The sequence below is a fragment of the Gorilla gorilla genome, chromosome 4, assembly GCF_029281585.2.
Source record: "Gorilla gorilla gorilla isolate KB3781 chromosome 4, NHGRI_mGorGor1-v2.1_pri, whole genome shotgun sequence".
Taxonomy (NCBI): domain Eukaryota; kingdom Metazoa; phylum Chordata; class Mammalia; order Primates; family Hominidae; genus Gorilla; species Gorilla gorilla.
This window is the reverse complement of record NC_073228.2, coordinates 151,531,196-151,553,775: the sequence shown is the minus strand read 5'-3', so window position 1 is coordinate 151,553,775 and position 22,580 is coordinate 151,531,196. Positions and strand designations below refer to the sequence as shown.

The 22,580-nt window shown below is 39.6% G+C and overlaps 1 protein-coding gene across 4 annotated transcripts in view; it reads left to right on the top strand.

Moving 5' to 3' along the window:
- The window catches only part of JAKMIP2 (janus kinase and microtubule interacting protein 2), a 104,392-nt gene that overhangs the window by 5,810 nt on the left and 76,002 nt on the right, over positions 1-22,580 (top strand). For all 4 annotated transcript variants that reach the window (XM_063706852.1, XM_055387390.2, XM_063706851.1 and 1 more), the window contains exon 2: positions 17,718-17,994. In XM_063706852.1, the coding sequence (XP_063562922.1) occupies positions 17,866-17,994 (129 nt within the window). In that variant the 5' untranslated portion in view covers positions 17,718-17,865. The remainder of the gene's footprint in view (positions 1-17,717; positions 17,995-22,580) is intronic.

The window sequence follows — 22,580 nt, the reverse complement described above, 5'->3', positions numbered from 1 at the left end:
GACACCCTCAGAGTGTTTTAGCTGCAGTGCCTGGCACAATGCCCTGCTTAGAGTGAGAGCTTTATACATTTTAGGAACAAACAGTAACATGTACTGTTTAACACATCATCAGATCAACGTGGCTCTGCATCTCAGCTCAACTTACTGATCCCATGATTCTGATGAAACATCCACCCAAAAAGGATTACCATCAGCTTGCATCTAGTCCTATCACCACCTCCCTTGCTTCCACTCTGGTCTAAGCCGCTACCGTCTCCAAGCTGGATTTTTGCAGTGACCTCCAAACCAGTCCACTTAATTCCACCCTTATGCTCAGTCTTCTCCTTTTACTAGAGCAGTCAGAGTAAAATGTTAAAAGCTAAGTCAGATCAGGGCACTGCCCCTCTCAACTCTGAGTAAAAGCTTAAATCAATGCAAAATGGCCTAAAAAGCACAGCATGGTCTACACACACTGCCCTCCCATTAATGTCTGCCCTCTCGTTGGCTGCTGTCCTAGCTCACTCATTCCTCCAGCCTCCCCGGCTCCCTGAAGTTCCTGGAACTTGGACGTCTGTGCTCACTGTGGAGCTCTTGTACTATTTCCTCACTACCCTGGCACGCTTTCCCCCCCAGGCATCAGCCTTTAATCAAATAGCAACTACTTAGGCTTTCTCAGATCTAAAATCACAACACCACCTGGATCCTTCCTGTCGACCTCTGTTCTGTATTATTTTTTCCCATAACACATTATTATTATAATCTAGCACAGTATATTTACTTAGCATGCTTATTATGTGGGTCTCCAACTAACATAGCAGCTCCATGAGCCAACAATGTATGTCTGTTTTATTTATTCACTGCTGTATCTTCCATACCAAGTACAGTGCTTGGCAGCTATGCAGCATTCAATACATATTTGTTGAAGAAGCTGATTTTAGAACAAAGCACTTATTTGACACATACCATGTGAAAATTCCATGTATCTTTCGCCACCATCCTTTAAGGATGGGACTACAGTGATGCGGTTGAGAGAATGGGCCCTAGAGTCTAACAGCTTAGATTAAATCCTATCTCCATTGCTTACCAACACTGAGCAGAAGGTCAATTATTTATCTTCACTAAGTCTTTGTTATGTGAATGATTAAAAGGGAAATATTAATGACTATTATTTATTATTATTAGTTGCATTTAATCAGACTCTATGAAGCAACCAGTGCAACATCATAAGAAGTTTTTCAACCACAACCCTAGATCTAGGCACCAAATCCCCTCTTATTTAATTATCTATCTCATGTGATCATTTTACAATGCAATAGCTATGTTGTGCATGTGGTTTTGCAGGATTAAAGCACTCCCTTGCCTGAACCCTATTTCACATAGGAAAAATATTAACTGCTAGTTTATAACCACCCTAAAAAATGGGATTTCTAAGTGAAAAGCCCTAAGCGATTAATTCAATCAGTGCTCAGAACATTATGACAATGAATGATACATAGCCTTGTGTTAAATCTTCATAATGCTCTGGACAGCAAATGTGTTTAGTGGCCTTACACTTTGACTTCTATAGAACAGGACTTCTTTGTAAGTCATCTGAGAGTTCTAAAGGCAATAACAGGTATGAAAAAGAGTGTTGTGTTTCTGGTCCTAAGAGAAAGACAAGGGCCATGCAGCGGTTAAAACAAATATTTTGGAATCAGGCTGAACTGATTTTAAATTTTGTCAGACATATCACAGGCTCTCAAAAAACATTAATTGAGTCAATGAATGGGTCCTAGGCATACAAGTTGCATGACATTGGGCAAATTTAAAAGTTTTCATTTTGTGTTTTATGTAACTGCAAAATGATACCTACCTCATGAATTTGTTTTAATGAGTTAGTACATGTACAGTGGTAAATACTGTGCTTGGCATGTAGAAAGATTGTAATAGAGTTATTATTAAATAGCTTCTTTCCATTCTACAGTTGAGAAAATAGAATTGTCTTCTCCCAAATTAAATGTTTTACCTGTCGTGTGAAGGGTAAGAATAGACCAGTTCTAATATCAGATATAAAAATGAGCCCTTTCTAAATTCTCTCCTCCTTCTGCATGTTACCTGCAACTCCAAGCTAATCAACAGTCTTGATACATCCATAATTCTTATCAAATTTTCTTACGTAATATTTACTCAATTCTTCTTTATTGCCAGGACCACAGTGCAAATCCTCTCTCATCTTTCAAGACTCAGTTTAGCCATCCCTTATGTTAGACACACTCTCTGTCTTTCCCAGGGAGTTGGAGCTCCTCCTCTGAGTACCAGTAGTGCCTCGTTTGCTTCTCTGTTGCAGCACTCATTACATCTTCAGGCCTGCAGTTCATTATTTACATGTTGGTCTCTCCCAGTGGGGAAGAGTTGTAGAGAGGATTCATAAATCATACGTTCAAGGCTGGAAGATGACTTTTAACACTCACCTCAGAGCATTAAAAAGATAATGCATGTAAATAGATTTGCACAGTGACCAGCAGTAGTAAATGGTCAATAATGATAATTATGATGATGATTAGCAGTAGTAGTAGTAGTATTCATCTGTCACAGTAGGAGGTGAGTAAGTGGATGAAGAACAGTAATTATCTTTACAAGTGCTATGATGATCTAGAATATTATAGGCCAGGACTCCAGGGCTTTGGAATATCAAAGATTGCTTACTATACAAAAAGAAAACAATGGCTCCCAGAATCTTCTGAGATTTTAAGATATATAAGAAAAAATTATGAGCCCTGGAGATTTGTTTTTCCTAATAAGTTGTCTATAGAAATAGCTTAAAACTTAAAATGAGAAATTATAATTCCTAGTTTCATGTGCCAGGTAATAAAGAAAATGCTGAGAGGAAAATGTGTTTCTCAAATATAAATTTCTTACATTTGGAAATATATTGCTCAATTTTTAAGTATATAAATACAATTAATATACTACAGAGTTTAATGTGGATAAAACATCATTTGGTTTACTCAATGGTAAGTGACACTTCATGCTGTAGTCATCTGTGCTTTGGAAGAACAACATTAAAATTTTGTGGGTTTAAGGAATTCTTTACTCTTGCCAATGATAATTTCATTTTGGCTCCATTCAGGTACTCCTTCAGCAAACATTTTAGAGTTCCTACTATGAGGCACTGTGCTAAGTACTGCGGATACAGTGGTGAACAGGCCCAGGGAAATCCCTGCTTCTATAGAGCAAATATGTGATAGAGACATTGAAGGGAAAAAAGTGAACATTATAGGGTATCCAATTTATTTCCTTGAGTGATTTGTACCCGTGAGTTTGGTAAGATATGCGTGAGAGAGGCTGGCTTCCCCGAGAAAGGTAGATTTGATGGAAAACAGTGCCCCCCCACCAACACTGATTTCCAAAAAAACGATTTATTCAAGTTCCAATCTAACTGACTGCACAGTCCCTTCATGAAAAGAGACTGGCATACATTCAGAAGTTTGTTCTGGCCTTGTTGATTCCAATTAAGTCAGGTTTTGCAGAGTGGACAATTGTGCTGTGACTCGCTATGACTAATGGCTGGTTCTCTGTTCAATGAAGAGGAGAGGCACTTTAGAGCCCAAAGCATTTCAGATTAGGAACAAGGTCCCTATGTTTGCATTAATTCCAGCTTTTCATGATGTTATGCCAAAAGCATGGCCATTGTGTTCCAGCCTCACTCCTAGCTTCGGCTGGTTGTCTACCTTATTTTCCCTTTGCTCCACTTGTCCTCACTGAATTCTGTGTTTTGCTTCCCACCATATCCGCCACCCTGCGCTATGCCAGAAACATTATTTTATTCTGATTATAAAAGCTATACAATTATAGAAATCTTAAGGAAAAGAAAAGCCTCAATTATTTTAAATTAAGATCTCTGATCATCTGCCATTCAAAAAAAATTACTGCTATTTGAACACCTATCTTTATATATATAAACATATATGCTATCTACTTCATTTTAAATGCTTTACGTCACATTATGCTGAAGTTTATTTCTATAAAGTGCTTAGAAATTGCTTTCAAATAAGTTGTGGAATAAATTTTTTAAGTAGGTAAATCAATAAATAGTAAGAAGATGGTACTGCTTTCCCTCAAATATGATTTCTGTAAAAACAAACTGAGGTATTTCTAGTACAGTATTTCTGGTACAGTTGGGCTTACAGGCTCCGGAGTAAGGCTAGCCATGTTATTAGGCACTGCCTTTGCTATTTACCACCTACAATTTTGCACAATCTATATTTCTTCTTTGAGCTTCTTTTTCCTTAATATAATAGTTAATATAGATCATTTACTGTAGTGCCTAGCTTATATTAAGCCCCCTGAAAATATTAGCTTTTCTTATTTTGAAACACATGGGTGACTTCTTTGATCTTACTGAGTTCATTGATGTTACCTACATTCTTCCAATGTCCCTTACTGAGAGTTGGGTATCATCTTCAACCTTTCCTTCTCTCTTTGACTATTGCCTAGTAATGAGCACATTATACAGACTTTTTCTGCATTACATACTAGCTTGAGAGAAGCACTAAGAAGCTTCAGGCTCAAACACGTTCTAATTATGTCTTTTGCTAGCACTGTGACTTTGCGTAAGGGATTGACCTCCTATTAACTCAAGTTATAGGGAAATAATAACTCCATGTATCTCATAATCTTGTTTTAAGTATGAAATGGAAGGATGCACAAAAATTGTTACATTGTACAGTGGTCAGCACACACTAAGTGCTCTCTAAAGAGAAGATGTGGAATGATGAAGAAAATGATAATGGTGAGATGAGTAAGTTCCTTTAGCTTAGGAAAGAGAAAAGCTCTTCTACCCCCCCATCATAATCCAAGCTTCATTTTTTATCTCTGAACATTTGCAATCGATTTCTATCAGGACCTACAGCCTCTAATTTCTTTCTCTTCCCTTCTGCTCTGCATATAACTTCAAGATTAGCCCTTCTTAGAAAAAAAATAGAGCGTGCCTCTTCTCTTAAAAATATTTATCACATTCCCAGTAATTATTAAACCGAGTAAAAATTCACTACCTAGGCAGGCAAGACATACATAGTTTGCCTCCAGTTTATTTTTCTAACTGCACACCTATTGGTTTCTCAGATTAAACTTTCCATACCAAACACAGTGATCTACAATTTATTCCTCACACTTATCTCCACTTGTCCTACCTTTTTAACTTTCCTCAATCCCTCCTATTCACCCTTCATTTCCCAGCCTTAATCATAAAATCTTCTGTTTTGGTGAAGTCATCTATTTATTCAGAAGTATTTTTTCAGAATTTACCTATGCCCAATATTATATTAGACACTGGGATTTAACAGGGAGCCAGATATAGTCTTGGCCTCATGATACAATTCCTCTTGTTCTCAGTGTGTGTGTGTGTGTGTGTGTGTGTGTTCTCTGGCACTTAGAATATGCAGGCTTTTTTGGTAGATACATATTGTATTATCTTTAACTCTACCACAATGCCTTGCACATAATTATGGTCTAAAAGTTAGTTGATGGTCTGATTCATGAAGTGATTTTCCTGTGGAATTTGGCCTATGTGGATACGTTGACTACCTTCCGTTAGTCAACCTAACAGTCTTGCTTTTAAGATCCCATCAACTGGACAGAAAATGTAGGTGAGCACTGACCCCTGGGACAAAACTCAAAAAAGAATCCTCAATGTTAAAAACAGATCTGTATTGCTCTGTAATTTATTCCTATATTATAGATACCATAGTATAACATAGGGAAAATACTAATAGCCGGTTTCTCTTATGTAAAGTATGGAAAATTAAATGCAATTCTTTATGATAGAACTATGTAACATATCCGAAAGCTATTTTATCCAACGTTCATGTACTTTTACTTAAGTAATATTAATCTGTATACATCTTTATATTGAAATTGTTCTGCCTTTTTTAAGTAGCAGGCACACATTATTCTCCTATATATAGACATTTCTGCTTATGTCTGACACCTTGAAAAGGTGGCTTTATGATAGCTTTTTAAAAAAATTCAAGACCTTTGAAAACAGTCACCAAGGAAACAACAGAATAGGTTATATATGTTTCACTTATGCCTAAAATAGAAAATCTTGCTGTCAGTTATAAATATGTTCTATGAAAGCCACTCCCTCCAATAATTTGGGCATTTTTTTTTAACTTTACATGCTAGGGATTTTTGTTGTTGTTGTTGTTGTTGTTGTTTGGTTTTGTTTTGTTTTTAAGTCAGAGTCTTGCTCTGTTTCCCAGGCTGGAGTGCAGTGGCATGATCTTGGCTCACTGCAGCATCCGCCTCCCGGGTTCAAGTGATTCTCGTGCCTCAACCTTCCGAATAGCTGAGATTACAGGCATGTGCCACCACGCCCTGCTAATTTTTGCATTTTTAGTACAGATGGGGTTTCACTATGTTGGCCAGGCTGGTCTCAAAGTGGTCTGACCTCAAGTGATCTGCCTGCCTTGGCCTCCCAAAGTGCTGGGATTACAGGCATGAGCCATCACACCTGGTCGCCAGATTGTTTTTAGTAACTGTGCACATATACAGCAATTACCTGCCTCAGGTGGGGGCTCTGATGCATGTTTCTTGCTCTGCCTGACCTTGAATACATAATTGCTTCCCGCTCTGTTTGAGATTTCTCCTTCATGTCCAATGAAGTTGACACTTCTTACTCTGCAACAGCTGTAAAACACTTTGAATCCAGAGAAAAAATACAATAAAATAAGACTATATGACACTTAAAGACTTACTTTGTTAAATTCATCCTAGCAAAAGCCTTCTAAATCCAGACAAAAGAGTACAATACAAGATGACTTACCCAGTGCTGAGGAGTGAAATTAAGCTTGTTACTATGATGGATGGAGGCAAGGATTAAGAAATGTCAGCAAGTGGCTTAAAGAAAAATACATTTAATTTTATTGTTTATTCTAGTGTTACATCAAGCTTTAACTTTTACCTGAAACAGCCATTCAAGGGCTCCTGCAAAATAAAAGAAATTTCCCATAATAAAGCTTATTATAAATGGTCTCTGTAGAAATTACAAAATATGTCATTCAATCTCAGTGTTTTCCTTGGATCTGGATCAATGTTAATTAGATTGAACTTCATGGTAGTCATTGTTGACAGGTACAATGAGCGCAAAGATGAATAACACACAGTTTTACTCTTAACTGGGACTCAGTCACCTGAATAATAACTATTGAATAGTTGTCATTCTGTATATATACTGGATTATGGCCACATTCTCCTAACTGTTCTTTGTATACCTGTGTTCACCTTCTTAGTTCGTTCTACCTTCTACTGCCAGAGGAATATTACTAAAACCAACATTTCATCAAGTCATTCCCCTATGTGAAATCCTCCAGTGACTACACATTGATTTGTGGATGAAGTCCATAACTTTGACATAGTTTAGACTACCCTCTACCAGCTGCCACTGCTTACCTCTCCAAGCTGACCTCTTGCCATTTTTCTATTCACTCACAAAACTTTTGCCAGTATGTCTCTCCAGAGCATCATTCTTATTCTCTTTTACCTCTAGGTCTTCATGCTTAGCATTCCTTCTGCCTAGAATATTCTTCTTTCCCACCATAACCCTTTGCTTACTGGTTCCTTCCTTCTTATTTTACAGATCTTAGTTACATATGTCACTTTTCTTTTTCTTTCTTTCTTTCTTTTTTTTTTTTTTGAAACAGAGGTTCATTCTGTCACTCAGGCTGGAGTGCAGTGGCACGACCTCAGCTCACTGCAACCTTGACCTCCCAGGTTCAAGTGATCTCACCTCAGCCTCCCAAGTAGCTGGGACTACAGGCATTTGCCACTATGCCGGGCTAATTTTTTGTATTTTGTGTGGAGATGAGATTTCTCCATGTTGCCCAGGCTGGTCTGGAGCTCCTGGACTCAAGCGATCCACCTGCCTCGGCCTCCCAAAGTGCTGGGATTACCGGTGTGAGCCTCCACACCTGGCCAGTATGTCACTTTTCCTAAGGAATCTTTCCTGACTCACTGAGATTCCTATGATGCCCATCTCCTGTCCTCTGTATGATTATCACACTGTATTAAATTGCTGATTCCTCCCCTAGGGTGGGCAAGTATGCTGTCTCTCTTGCTTAGCACACACATGTCCTCCACCAGGCACTTCATGAATATTTGTATTTTAGTGAGTTAATAAATTGAAGAATCAGTGATGAATGCTGTAAGAAATATCTTCAAAGTGAAAATGAAAACCCGGATGAAGGAATAATTTATTCCACCCGGGGTATGGTGAAGAGGTATGAAGAAAAGTGGTATGACATGATATTTGATCTGGCCCTAAAAGATGAGTAGGATGGAGTTCACCAGGGAGTTGAGGGAGGAAAAGGGAAATCAAACAAAGAATTGCATGAGCAAAGTCAAGGGTTTGCTTAGTAGATCAGTTCTGGATGAATACTACTTGCTTTGGATCTCAACTTAGACATTACTTCTACCAAGCCTTCCTGGCAGTCCCCCTTAAAGAGGCTGGATGTCTCTTGTATGTGTGCTGAGTGCTTTCTCTCCATACTTTATGAAGCATATTTCAAATGTGAAGTTTTAAACCTGAGATCCAAATTATTTATTTATCATGAGTAATAACTTTTTGGTTATATTTATATAGCATTCTTTTCATGTGAAACAGTGTATTGACATTAAATAATTTGTAACAACTACTATTATGATGATGTGATAAAGAGAGCAATTTCATACACTAGGAGAGAGAAAACAAACCAAAAGTCATACAAACCTGGAAATTTACAATCCAAAAGATGCAAAATTGCTACTATGCTGAATGTGAATATTTCACATTCATTTTTCTCTGACATGTAATGGATGAAAACTTTTTGACTCTATAGCCATGCCGCCACATTCCCTTTATTAAGAGAAGGTAGAACTTCAATGTTGGACTGGCTTAAATAGCAGCCCTCTCTCCTTTACATTAAATTTTTGGGTCAAATTTATGAATACACAGTGTGACATTTTTCCTGCATGGAGAAGGGTTTAACAAGTAACAGGATGTCACTGCAGGTGACCAGGAATAAAGTATGCAAGTTTACTTCATTCATTTTAAACACTAATAGCATCTCATTGAAAAGCATCATCTTTGGAAAAGAAGGGAGGCTTAGAAGAACTAAGAAGGCTTTGTTAGAATTGACATATCCAAATATTAATTATAGAGAAGGGTTGAAGCATTTAGCTTCATACATGTGAACGCTAGCTATTTTATATAACAGTTGCTTTCACATCACATTGCAGTGGCAACAGCCATATTGGAAACCTTGAGATTAATAATGACTTTATTCAGCTTATAGCTTGGGGCAGAACCAGCTACAAAGCCAAGACCCCTGGGAATACTGACCCTGTCAATGTAGGTCGTATTTCCCCAGAAGCAGAGGCATGGATTTCTTTAGTCTCTTCAGGGATCTCTGTGCTTTCTCTACCCTGTCCTTTTAACACAAATAGGTGATAAATCAGTTTCCTATTCCCTCTAAATTTAAGATGATGTTTAGTGGATAGTTAGGTCATAAAAAAGGAAATATAACAATGATAAAAATAATTTGCTAGTTATCATATACTTTAACTCATTTATTCCTTGAAACAGCTCAATGAGGTAAATACAGCACTTTTCCTATTTTACAGTGAGGAAACAGAAGCTTAGAGAGTTTAAGCAACTTCTCAAGAATATACAGCTAGGAAATTTTATTCAAAACCAGTTTCTGATTTCAAATTCCAAGCTCTTAACTAATCACCATTCTATTTTGTACCATTCTATTTCATACACTCTCCTAGTGTATGAAATTGCTCTCTTTATCACATCCCAGCTGACACCTTTGCCACCTCTGTAGCCTATCGGCAACCAGAACTGAATCCTGCCCTCTCTTTAGGAAAGTGTTATTATAGCTAAGCCGCTTTGGAGACTGACATGTGTATTTGAGTTGCAGCTCTGCCATTTCTTAACTGTGTAACTTTTTGCAAGTTAATTAACCTCTTTGAGCCTCAATTTCCCTATCTAAAAACTAATAAAAGTAAATGTCTGCAAAGTTTAATTGGAATAGTTCAATGAGTTAATGCCATTGCCTGGCACAGAGTAGGAGCTTCATTAAGGTAGGTAATATCACTCAGGCTCAGCTCAATGCCATCCTTTTTATGAAGTCTTCATGCTTTATCACTCCACTCTGAGCTACATTCATAGCATTTACTATTCCCTGCTTTCTAGAATTAGTTTTCTTTTTGCAGGTGTTTGTCTCCTTTTTAGGTTGGAAGCCACCTAAGGGTAGGAATGGTACACTTTTTAACATCTACCAAAAGCTAAGAAGAGTACTCAGTAAATAGTGGCCATATTTTCTTGACCACGTGGCTACATTTCTGACAAAGAATTGTGTGGTATTTTATGATGTGAGAGTCAGTAGAAAATGTAGTTGGAGGCTGGGGATGGTGGCTCACGCCTGTAATTCCAGGACTTTGGGAGGCCAAGGTGGGCAGATCTCTTGAGCACAGGAGTTCAAAACCAGCCTGGACAACATACAGAAACCCCATCTCTACTAAAAATACAAAAATTAGCCGGGCATGTTGGTGCATGCCTGTGATGCCAGCTACTCGGGAGGCTGAGGCGTGAGAATTACTTGAACCTGGGAGGCAGAGGTTGCAGTGATCCAAGATTGTGCCACTGCACTCCAGCCTGAGTGACAGAGCAAGACTCCATACTAAATAAATAAATAAATAAATAAATAAAAATGTAGTTGGACATCAAAACAGTATTTCTAGGATATTTTTACTTTCCTGCACAGAGTATACAACCAGGATTATAACCTAAGATTGATAGCATGAATTCATCACATTTTTTTCTTCTGAAAAGTTTTTTTTTTAATTTTCAATTTTTATGGGTATGTAGTAGGTATATACATAAATGAAGTACATAAGATGTTTTGATACAGGCATGCAATGTGAAATAAGTACATCATGGAGAATGAGATATCTATCCCCTCAAGCATTTCTCTTCTGAGTTGCAACTCAGTTACACTCTTAGAATCATTATTTGTAAATACTTATAAATTGATTTGATGTTTCCAATTTCTTGATTTTAATATTGCAGTGTTTGTCATTCAAAAAGAATAATGCTATTATTCAGAATAACCAAGATATGAAATCAACCTCAGTATCCATCACCAAATAAATGGATAAAGAGAATGTGGTATAAAGTACTATTCAGCTTTTAAAAACAAAGAAAATTTTCATTTGTGACATGGATGGACCCAGAGGACATTATATTAAGTAAAATAAGCCAAGTACAGAAAGACTAATAGTGCATGATTTCATTTATATGGAAAATCTGAAAAGGTCATACTCATACAGTAGCAGAGAGTGGAATGGTGATTAAGCGGGCCAGGGGGTAGCCAGGCGTGGTGGCTCACACCTGCAATCCCAGCACTTTGGGAGGCTGAGGTGGGCAGTTCATGAGGTTAGGAGTTCGAGACCAGCCTGAACAACATGGTGAAACCCCATCTTTACTAAAAATACAAAAATTAGCCGAGAGTGGTGGCGCATGCCTGTAATCCCAGCTACTCAGGAGGCTGACGCAGGAGAATGCTTGAATCCGGGGGGCAAAGGTTGCAGTAAGCCAAGTTCGCACCACTGCACTCCAGCCTGGGCAACAGAGCAAGACTCCGTCTCAAACAAACGAACAAAAAAAAGGTGAGGAGCAGGTGGGGAGGGAAGAATAGAGAGATGTTGGTCAAAAGATACAAAATTTCAGTGAGTTAGGAGGAGTAAGTCTGGATGGAGATCTGTTGTATAACATGGTGAGTATAGTTAATAAAAATGTGTTGTATACTTAAAAGTTGCTAGGAAAGTAGATTTTAAGTGTTCTCACCACAAAAAAGTATGTGAGTTAGTGCATATGATAATTTGCTTGATTTAGACATTCCACAATTATACATATTTCAAAACATCATATTGTACACCATAAATACATACTTTTTGTCAATTAAAAAGGAAGAATGCTGAATGGGAATTTTTAGACCTGAAAATTTGTTTATCAAGAATGGATTTGGAAGCTGCCTAAACACTAAAAGATGTAAAAGGACTATATTGGGAGTAGATGATTCAAGATGATTTCAGATGGGGCATCCCACTCCTGGTCTCCAGAAGTACCCTGCCAGGAGGAACCTTGGTGAGAAGGGACAGAGGCTGCATTTGCCTCTGCTGATGTCACTCCTCTTCTCTCAGTGGCTTCTCTCCCTCAAGAGTTTTGTGCCAGTTCCTAAATAAAGGGCTCTTTTAATATATAAAGTCTTCTGTAAGTGTAGAACTTGAGTTATCAATAATTTTACACATCCCCTGTCATTCTTATTCAATTTAAGCATCTTGAAGACAGCCCTTATAGGGTATTTTATTTCCTCCACTGTGGCTAACAGTAGAGATAGAAAGCACTCAATAAATGGTTAGTTCTTGCGTCGTGAGCTGTGCAAGAGCATCACTTACATCCGTTTGTTTAATTGCCAAGCAATCCAGTGTCATAGGTACTACATATCCCCGTCCCTCCAAACCCCATTTGAAAGATGAGGAATATTGAGGCCTAGAGAATTAAGTGATTTAAGATCATACAGCTACTAAAGGCAGAGGTGGGATTTAAACAGGTTTGTCTGACTCCGTAGCCCATACTTTTAATCAAAAGTTCTCAGAAATGCCTGTGTATCAGAATCATGTGCCAATTACTACATCAGAATCTCCAGAAGTGGAGCTTCTTATCACTAGAGCTCTCAAGTAGATTTTGATGTAACCAGACCAAAGATTCAGGAAGCCCTCCTCTAAAATACTACACTATATTTCCTTCTCAGTAAATGTCTGATAAATGAAGGAATGATGCCTATAATTCTTTCACTAATGATCCATTCCTCCGTAAAGGTGTGCTCTTAAGCAATGATATTCAAAATGCAAAACTTTCTAAGAGGCTGTCTCTAACTTCTCTAATATCTTTATCAGAGATAGAAACCATTACAGAGGAACTCAGCCTCAGTGGCTGTAGGAGGTGCCTGATTAGGGATAGTGGAAGGCCTGAAGAGTAAGCTAAAATTCACATATTTGATGCCTCACAATGTTGCCTGGGGCTACTGCTGCCTGACCATGCAGCTAGGAGCTAGAAATCTAGGGCTCACTTAAAGTTCCTTCAAGTTTTTTATGTTGTAAAGCTCCTGCAGAGATTGGCCCTTAGTGGAACAAGGCTCCTATCCTTCCTCCAGATAATCTGCTGGGTCAGACATCATCAGTGGCAAGGACTCTCGGAGTGTCCGGAAACATTCCACCTGTGTGCAGTGATACCTTCAGGCACTCTCTTTTATTTTATTTTATTTTTTTGAGACGGAGTCTCGCTCTGTCGCCCAGGCTGGAGTGCAGTGGCGTGATCTCGGCTCACTGCTAGCTCCGCCTCCTGGGTTCACACCATTCTCCTGCCTCAGCCTCCCCAGCAGCTGGGACTACAGGCGCCGGCCGCCACATCCGGCTAATTTTTTTGTATTTTTATAGTAGAGACGGGGTTTCACCGCGTTAGCCAGCGTGGTCTCGATCTCCTGACCTCGTGATCCACCCGCCTCGGCCTCCCAAAGTGCTGGGATTGCAGGCGTGAGCCACCGCGCCCGGCCCAGGCACTCTCTTTTTTGCACTCAAGAGTGATGTCCCTTGTCATGGCTGGCAGCTTCTGAAGAAGCCTGACCTTAAGCCACTTAAACAAAGGCAGCAAGAGGATTCATCAGGCAATGAATGAATAAATAAGATGCAGTTTATCCCTACAATAGAATATTATTCAGCAATAGAAATGAAGTATCAATCCATGCTACAACATGGATGAACCTGGAAAACATTATGCTAAAGTGGAAGAAGCCAGTACCAAAAAAAAAAAAAACCATGTCATATGATTCCACTTATACAAAATGTCCAGAACAGACAAATCCATAGAGACGAAACTAAGTAGAGACAAAACACTAAACAGACTTAGTGGTTGCCTAGGGCTGAGAGAGCTGGGTGGGGAATAGTGAATTACGGCTAACAGGTATAGAGTTTCTTTTGGGGGTGATGAAAATGCTCTAAAATTGATTGTGATGCTGTTTATGCAACCTTGTGAATATACTAAAAACCACTGAATTGTACATTTTAAAAATGTGAATGTTACGGTATGTGACTTATATCTCAAAGAAGCTGTGAAAATAAAAAAAAAAGCAGCACAAGGAGACAAAGGAGATGCAGTAAAACTAGAGTATGAGAATCATGAGTTTGCCAGGCACCCATTACAACTGGAGAAGAGTTTGGAAAGTTCTCCACCAGAGGGGTGTATAGGACCATGGATATGAAGTTGCTCACCTTAAGGCACCCATAGGCTGATGCTGTCAATAACTTCCTGTGATGCTTTTTTCTTTTCTGAATGTGCATCTATTTTTTTTCACCTTTTCCTTTTCCTCACCCTTTGTGGACTAAGTTCACAACACTTCCCAGGCTAAAAATATATAAAGTCCGTCACATAATATTATATTTTGAAGTAGAATTATAAATTAAGATGTAAAATGTATCTATTGTATCTGTCCCTTTGCACATTTTTGCTACAAGCAATTCTGTAGAACTCATAGTCGTTATTTACAATGGGAGAGAAGAATGTTCAAAACAATAGTAATGTTTAAAAATTGGGCATGATTCCATCAATGACTCCATGTGTCAAAGTCGCCACTTTCTTTTTATCTGTTGAGGGCTGTATTACCCCTCACATGGACCATTAAATCAGCCTAACTGACTTTCTTCCACCATCTTCCATAATACTGACGGTTACCTTCCTAAAATGCAAATACAAGGCAGTGCAGTCCAGAGAAAAAGAGCTTGGTTCCCGGTCTCAGATTGCTTAGATTTGAACCTGAGCATCACCACCAATCAACTTGGTCAATTTAGTTAAGTTATCTAATCTTTCAGTTAATCATATTTCCCTAAACTTTGTGAGAATTAAGTAAGAACAGTATGTTAAGCCCTTCGTCCAATGATGGGCTCGTTGTGAGCAGTCAGTCACTAGCAGCTGTTATTGTCATTACACATATGTTCAAATGCTGCCATGTTTCCTCATGCCTGTAAAATCCACTCCAAACTCTCTAGCCTATCATGCAACAACCTTCGAAATCTCACCTCGTCTCTCTTCTTCCATTTCACAACCTTTTCTAAATACACCAGGCAAATTTGTGGCTTCAGGTTTTTGCTTAAGCTCTTTCCTCTACCATTTCATATCTGCATTTAGAAAAGCCTATTCTTCATTCAAGAAGACAACAATGAAGGGACTATGAAGCTATTCCCAAGCTCCTTTTTTACTCTGTGTTCCAGCAGCACTTTAGGGATTTGAGGGAAATTGGCCAAAGAGGATCAGATTTTATATACAAAGCTAGCAGAACTTCTTAGTGAACTGAATAAGAGAAACAAGGAATAAAATAGAAGAAAATATAATTTCTAAGCTTATATCTGGGACAATTGGACATGTGGTTTTGCCATTTAATGATCTAGGAAAACCTGGGGAGAATAAGGTTTGGGGGGACTAATGTAACAAAGACATCTGCATTAGTTATGCTAGTTTTGAGATGCCAATCAGATATTCAAGTGGATTTGATAAGTAAAGTGTTGTATGTATATACAAGTCTGGTGTTTGCATAATGGAGTGTTGTATGTATATACAAGTCTAGTGTTTGCATAATGGAGTGTTGTATGTATATACAAGTCTAGTGTTTGCATAATGGTCGGGGCTGTGGATATAGAACTGTGGGTCATAACTACGTAGGAGGCTGGTGGAGGTCATCTGGAAAAGCCCAGAACAACAACAACATTTAGAAATCAAATATGTAGAGAGAAACCTGTTAGATAGATATATATATATGTGAATTTACTCACTCACTACCTACTTGAGTTTAAGTACTATCTTATTTATCCTTTTGCTGAATTCATTCCAAGACTAAAAGCAAAAAAAGATGGCCTCTCAGAGACCTCGCAGCCCTGCACTTTAATAATTTGGCCAGATTTGCAAAGGAAGCATGAAGGACAACTCCAGCATCTAGCACAGGATGGAACGTGGTGGACAGTTCCATGACTGCTGCCGACAGTCTCATCCGTCCTGTCTCCTAACCTCTCCCTGCCCCCTTCCCCCAGGGACACACTCCAAAGAGCATAGCTTCAGTGCTCATGAGCAGATGGCACAAAGCCCAGGATCCCAGCATGCTTGTCAGTGCTAGATACAAGGGTCTTAAGACAGCAGCAGCTGCCGGAACATATGGGTGGTCAGCAGGAGTTCCCCTTAGCTCTGGACTGAAGCTCCTCAACATACACAATGCCCGATTTTCTGAGAGGTTGCAAGAGAAGCTTTCTCTAGGATCTTGTCATGTTTTTCCCACTGACTTAATGATTTAGTATTCCTATTTTTCTGGGCCCCTTGTTCCTATGAAGTATTCAAGAATTTGTAAATCAAGACACATCTGCCTTCCCCCACCCCTTTTCTCTCCTCTTGCCACAATTCTGATTAGGCTTTCATCATTCTTTACCTGGACAAATTCAGTTGCCTTCTATGTGGTCTTCTTGCATTCATTCTCTCTCCATTCTGCCACCAGAATAACCACACCAAAGTACTGCTCTGTTAGGGCACACACCTGCCAAGAACTTCAATAGCTTTCCCATTGCTTACTGAAAAAAGATTCCAACATTCTAAGCTTGGAATTCTAGGCCTCCCCGCCATCTATCCTTTCCAGGAAACCTTTCCAATATTAGTGCCCATCAGCCACATTTAGGGGTGTAATTAATCAGGCCCTATTTCTTCCCACAAATAGTCACTGTGATTTCTCTCTGTTGTGTCTTGGCACCTGCTTTTTTCTTTGCCCAGGATGCTTCACCTGTTTCTCCATCTGTTATCATCTTACCCACTCCTCAGGTTCCAAGCCAATGGTGTCTTCTTCAGTGAGCCTTTCTTATTCAACCCAGGTGGAAAGACAGTTTACTGTTTATACTTCTGAAACAATTCATGCCTATTTTTTAAAAAACTCTTATCAGATTATGGATGGTGATGTAGATAGATAGATAGTTGATAGGTAGATAGATAGATAGATAGATAGATAGATAGATAGATAGATAGATTGATAGATAAATTTTTTCCCATTGGAAGGCTGACTTATTTTTCTATTTCCAAATTCTATACCTAGCACAGCATATGGAAAGAGCTCTAACAATATTGACTGATTGAATGAATGAATGAATATATGAGTGATTCAGTTAATCTGGTGATTCATTTATAGTTATTCCCCACTTCTCACAGTTTAGCTATTACATGTAATCCTGTCTCTATACATTGGCTTTTCTTAAAGTTGGGTCTCTCTGCCTTTTGAGGTCATCACATAGGTGACTTCCTTTAACGACCATGTTCCTTATGTTTGGAATATCAGTGAGTGACATGGAGGAGATAAGGATAGAAGAGCAAGCAGTTTCAGGTAAAAAGAACACTCCAAGACATGAAGGAGATATGCTTACAGGTGAAGGATTTTAAGCAAGATATTGATATAATTAAATTAGCTATTTGAAAAAAAATCACTCTAAACTCACGTACAAGTGGACAGGAGATACTGAGGATAGGAGAGCCTCAGGAGGAGGCTCTTACAGGTAACTCAGGCTGAGAGTAGACTGACTGGCACTTAGACCAGGTCTTTGCCAAAACAATAACTACTATCTCTGCCTCTTCTCAGGGCTTCCAGGGCAGCGATTGAGGAGACCTTACCAAGGAGCACCACACAGTAGATGCTGAGACATCGTACTCCAGGATAAGAAACAGTAACATGGCAGCACCTGCTTGAAAGAAATTAAAAACCAACAGACTCCATTTAGAAAGGAACAATGTCCAAGAAAGGGCGAAATAAGGGCGAGAAGCCCGAGGCACTCATTGTTGCCCTTCAAGCTGCCAATGAAGACCTCAGGACCAAGCTCACAGACATTCAGATAGAGCTGCATCAAGAGAAGTCCAAGGTGAGCGAGGGCTACCTGAGGTCGTGGCATTAAGAGCAGCTCTGGCTGTGTCCACATGCAGCGAGCACAGCTCTGCCTGCTGGCCTACCCCAGTGGACTCCTGCCCTTTGCCAGAGAGGGCAACGTCCCCTGTAAACATGGATAGCTTATTGCATGTGGCAGGAGGGAACTGAGCACAGGACACACAGAAAGTGAAAATAGCATACTCACTAGACAGATCTTAGCCTCCTCTGAAAGCCCGGTTCAGGAAGCCAGATATGAAAATTCAGACAGTGTCCCTTACCACCACCAAACACTTAATAGTTGCATGACCTTGGGCAAGTTCCACTCTTGCCCTCTATAGGTTATTAACTCCCAGAGCATTCAGAGAAGTCCTTCTGAAATGTAGCACATCACGTTACTCCACTGCCCAATACCTTCCAAGGGCTTCCTATCTCTCTTAGACTCAAAGGACTTTCTCTACCACTACAGGATATTAGCTCCATCCCCCTCTTTGACTCATCTCCCACTTCTCTCTCTCTTGATCATTCTGTTTCCTATTTTTGCTGGATGAAGAGAGAGACCTCGATCACATTTAGGGCCTTTGCACTTGTTCTTCCTGGACAGCTCCATGCTCCTTCTCTCACCTCTTTCAGATGTCTGCTCAACCATCAAGCATCTGACCACAGTCTCTAAAACAGAACACTTCCCCATTGTCAGGTACTCCCCATAGCCTATTCTTAGCTTATTTCATAGTAATTTATACATTTGCTTTTTACTTGCTTAGTGCTGTCACTCCTCAATCTCTACAAAAGCAGAAATTCAGTTTACTTAGTGTCCCTAGAGCCTAAATAATATCCAGAACTTAAAATCTCAATATGTATTTGTTGAATGAATAGAGGAATAATTTAAAGATGATGCATTCCTTATACCTCAGTTTCTTCATCACATCACAGCTGTACTGAGGTATGAATTAGATAAGTATATTATGTGCTTATGAGGATTGAACAAAAAAATTTACATCAAGTGCTCAGAGAGCTGCCTGACACATAATAAACTTGCAAAACATTATAATATTAGTATTCTTTTTAATGTTCTATAGATTTAAGTCAGTTGCTAACTAGACTTAGAAGTCTCTTTACTTCTCTCAATCCCATCGCCTAAATGGACAAGCAAACACACATCTCACCAAGGTGGTGTGAATATCAAAGAGGGTCATGTCTAGGAAAGCATTTTGAAATCTCCAGCATTCAGAAGATGTTTTCGTTCCTTGCAAACCAGAGACCACCATGACAGCATAAAGTTGCCTTATTTAGATAATTATACAGTAAGAAAACATTCTTGATCAATAAGCAGTAGTCACAAGCCAACAAATATATTTATTCCATTTTTGTCTACCTCTTCTTCCTTGACATCATTATTAAATTTTAATTTGTTATTTCTTCCAAAATCTATTTCTATTCATTTTAACAATAATACAATAATAAGTGGCCTTTGGATCTGCCAAAGCCTCTTGCTCCCTGCCTTAGCTAAGCCTTGACCTTAGATAAAGAGACTGTAATGTAAAGTTTGTGAAGAAAATTTTTTAGTTTCCTTGAAGCCAAAGGGAACATGATGTCATTTTAGAACAGCATTTGTTTGAGAGTCAGAAGACACGGGGCATTATTTGTCTTTATCTCTCCTTGGAGATGAATTTAAATGTCGCAGTGTCTCTATCTGTAATTCAGATGACTGAATCTGCTTCTCCATATTTGTGCTTGTCAAGCATCACTGTGAAATGGTATAACCTGGGAGACCTGATTAAATATTGAGATTCCTGAGGCCACAATCCAAGAATTCTGATAAAGTAGTCAGGTGAGAACCAGGACTTGTAATTCGGTAAAGCAGCCCAGGCAACTCTGATGCACTACAGACGCAGATGACTTCCAGCCTTCGTGTTGACAAACACTTGCTGTAAGATTCCATCCAGGTCTGACAATCTCTGAACATTTCATTGGCCTTAACTCTCCCTGCAGCAACATCACACTTCAAGGGAGGCACACTCCTTTAATTGTAGTTATGACAGGATGACAATCTACATTCCTAGGAAGAAGCTTGTCAATCTCGAGACTGGGAACCCTAAACTGCTGCTGCTTTCCAGAGAACAAACTGATGAGATTCTCAGAAACAGAGGCTCTGAGGACTTCAACACTGCCAATACTCCACATATTCAAGCCTTTTAAAATGGGTAACTCTCAAGTTTGAACCAGGCTGCCTGTTTATCTTGGGCCTGGCACCGTTGTCTAAGCCCGCAGGCCAAGCATAATCTCCCCTTCCTCTAACAATTGACTGGCAGCCAGCCTCTTAAATGAGAGCACACAGCCTCGTCCTTTTCTCTGCTGGCTGCCCCTGCCTGGCTCCCTCTCCTTGGCAGTAAATTACGGTCCCAGCTCAGGAGCTAAAGGGAAGTCTCATTGCCTGTCAGCATCCTTCGCCAAAGAGCAAAGGGAATTTAGAGGGCAAACAAGTCATAAAGCACTTTTATTATAAATAAATATGATTGTATTTTCAAAGGGCCAGGCTTTAAGAGAGAGAATATGAACAATGCCAAGATGTGAATTTATACTCTCAGGTTGGCTCTGAGGCTCTGATGACAAAATGAAAGTTCAGCTACTAGGGAATGGATAAGTTAAAAAGTGGAAACCTTTGGGGTAATGGGGCAGTATTCATTTATCCAGCAAGACAAATAATCCCACTGATATTTACAGAACAGCCATTGTGTATAGAGCCGAATTTTAAGACCTTTGGGCTGATAATATAAATAGCTACAACTTATTGAATGTTTACTATCTGTCATGGGCTGATAAGTGCATTTCATCCTGCCAGAGTCCCAGCTGCTTCACTAGCACCTGACTGGCCTGGAGAAGGTTATAAAACCCCTCTGTGTTTTTCCTTCTTCATCTGTCAAATGGGACAATAATAGTATCTGCCTCACAAGGGTGTATGTGTGAGTGCTAATTTTTGAGCAATTAGTTTGTGTCAAGCATGTTAAGTGCTTTCATGCCATTATCTCATTCCATCCTCATTTACACCTGCTGAGGTGGGCATTGTCATCCCTACTTTACAGATGAGGAAACTTCCTGGCCTGTAGGGGGTGCTCAAAATTACTTGTTGAATGAAATTACATGATTCTCTTTAACAGCTTTCCCCCAAACCCTGTGGCATAAGTACCGTTACAATACTCACTTAGCTGAGAACTCCAGGCTTGGGTAGAGAAAGGATTCCACCCAGATCTGTCTGCTTCTTGGAGCAGCACCCTGAGCCACTAAGTTGCGGTATTTGCCCCGTTTGTCTCTTCTGTGGACACCATGAGTGCATGATCCATTGGTTAGTGTGTATGAACATGCCAGGGGCTGCCCCAGGGCTTTTTACTCTCCCTCAGAGATAAACTATGGTTTCGTGAACAGCATGGGCATAGTGACAGAGGGAATGAATGGACAGGATCAGGGAACAGGGTTCTCAGGGCAGAGGCAGCAGGGCAACAGGCCTGGGTTGCAAGACTGAGAAGAATCAGCTCCAGACAGGAGCTGTCCCATTGGCACAGCCCTTCAAACTGCAAAGCATTTTCACATCGAGCCTCACAACCATCAGAGCAAGCCCATGACAAAGACAGGGTGCAATTACTATTCTGCCTTCACTGAGGAAGAAAATGAGGTTCAAACTGTTTAACTCATTTGCTCCAAGAGACACAGCTAGTGGAGGAGCCGCGATAGGAATTCCTGTCTTCTGTAAGATGGTGGTGATCAAGGTAATGCTCACTGTCTGATTCAAGGCCTCTATTGCCTCTAGGGCATTCTCAGAAAATCAGCCAACCTTCTCTATCCTAGAGCGACTGTCCCCACAGCCTCCAGATACAGGTACCAAATTTGGGAGGGGGTATATTTTCCTATCTACTCCTTTAGTTCTATTTTCAGGAAGCATAAGTAGCTGAAAACAAGAAATTTTAAAAATAGGATCCTTTGCACTAGATTGTGTAAGGTTGTATAGGTCTTCCCTTGTAAGCAATCTTCCTAGAGCGACTCCTTCACACCTCCTCTCTGAGAGTTGCTTTGTGCCCATGAAAATCCCTGCCAGTTTACTGTGTTCCTCCAGGAACATCCAATGCAGATAATCCAGGCCAAAGTTTATGTTAGCTTAGCTTGCCTTGATAACCTTTCGACCTTTTCCTTACCTTTGACTGAGCTGTCCAATTTTTAATCCTACATTTCTAAGATCACTTTTAAAGCTCAAATCATCACTATCTTTCTCTTGGCAGAATTTACATTGGCATTTTGCAAAGGCTAGACCAGAAGTAGGACATAATAGAAAAATACAACATGAGGTCTGTGTAAGATAGTCATAAATTCTTTTTTCCCTGTCATAGTGTAAACTTTCCTTGGTAGGATTAAACTTTTCTATGATCTTTTTTCCCATAGAACCTCTAGGGTAGAAAGGATTTGGAAACCCATCATTCAAAGCCCTACCGAGTGCTCTCCCCTTCACCCTGCCCCACCCCGCACCACTCTTTAGGCCCATACGCACCCCAAGTGTCTTCCACGTCAAGATTAGATGCTGCCAATGCCAGAGAA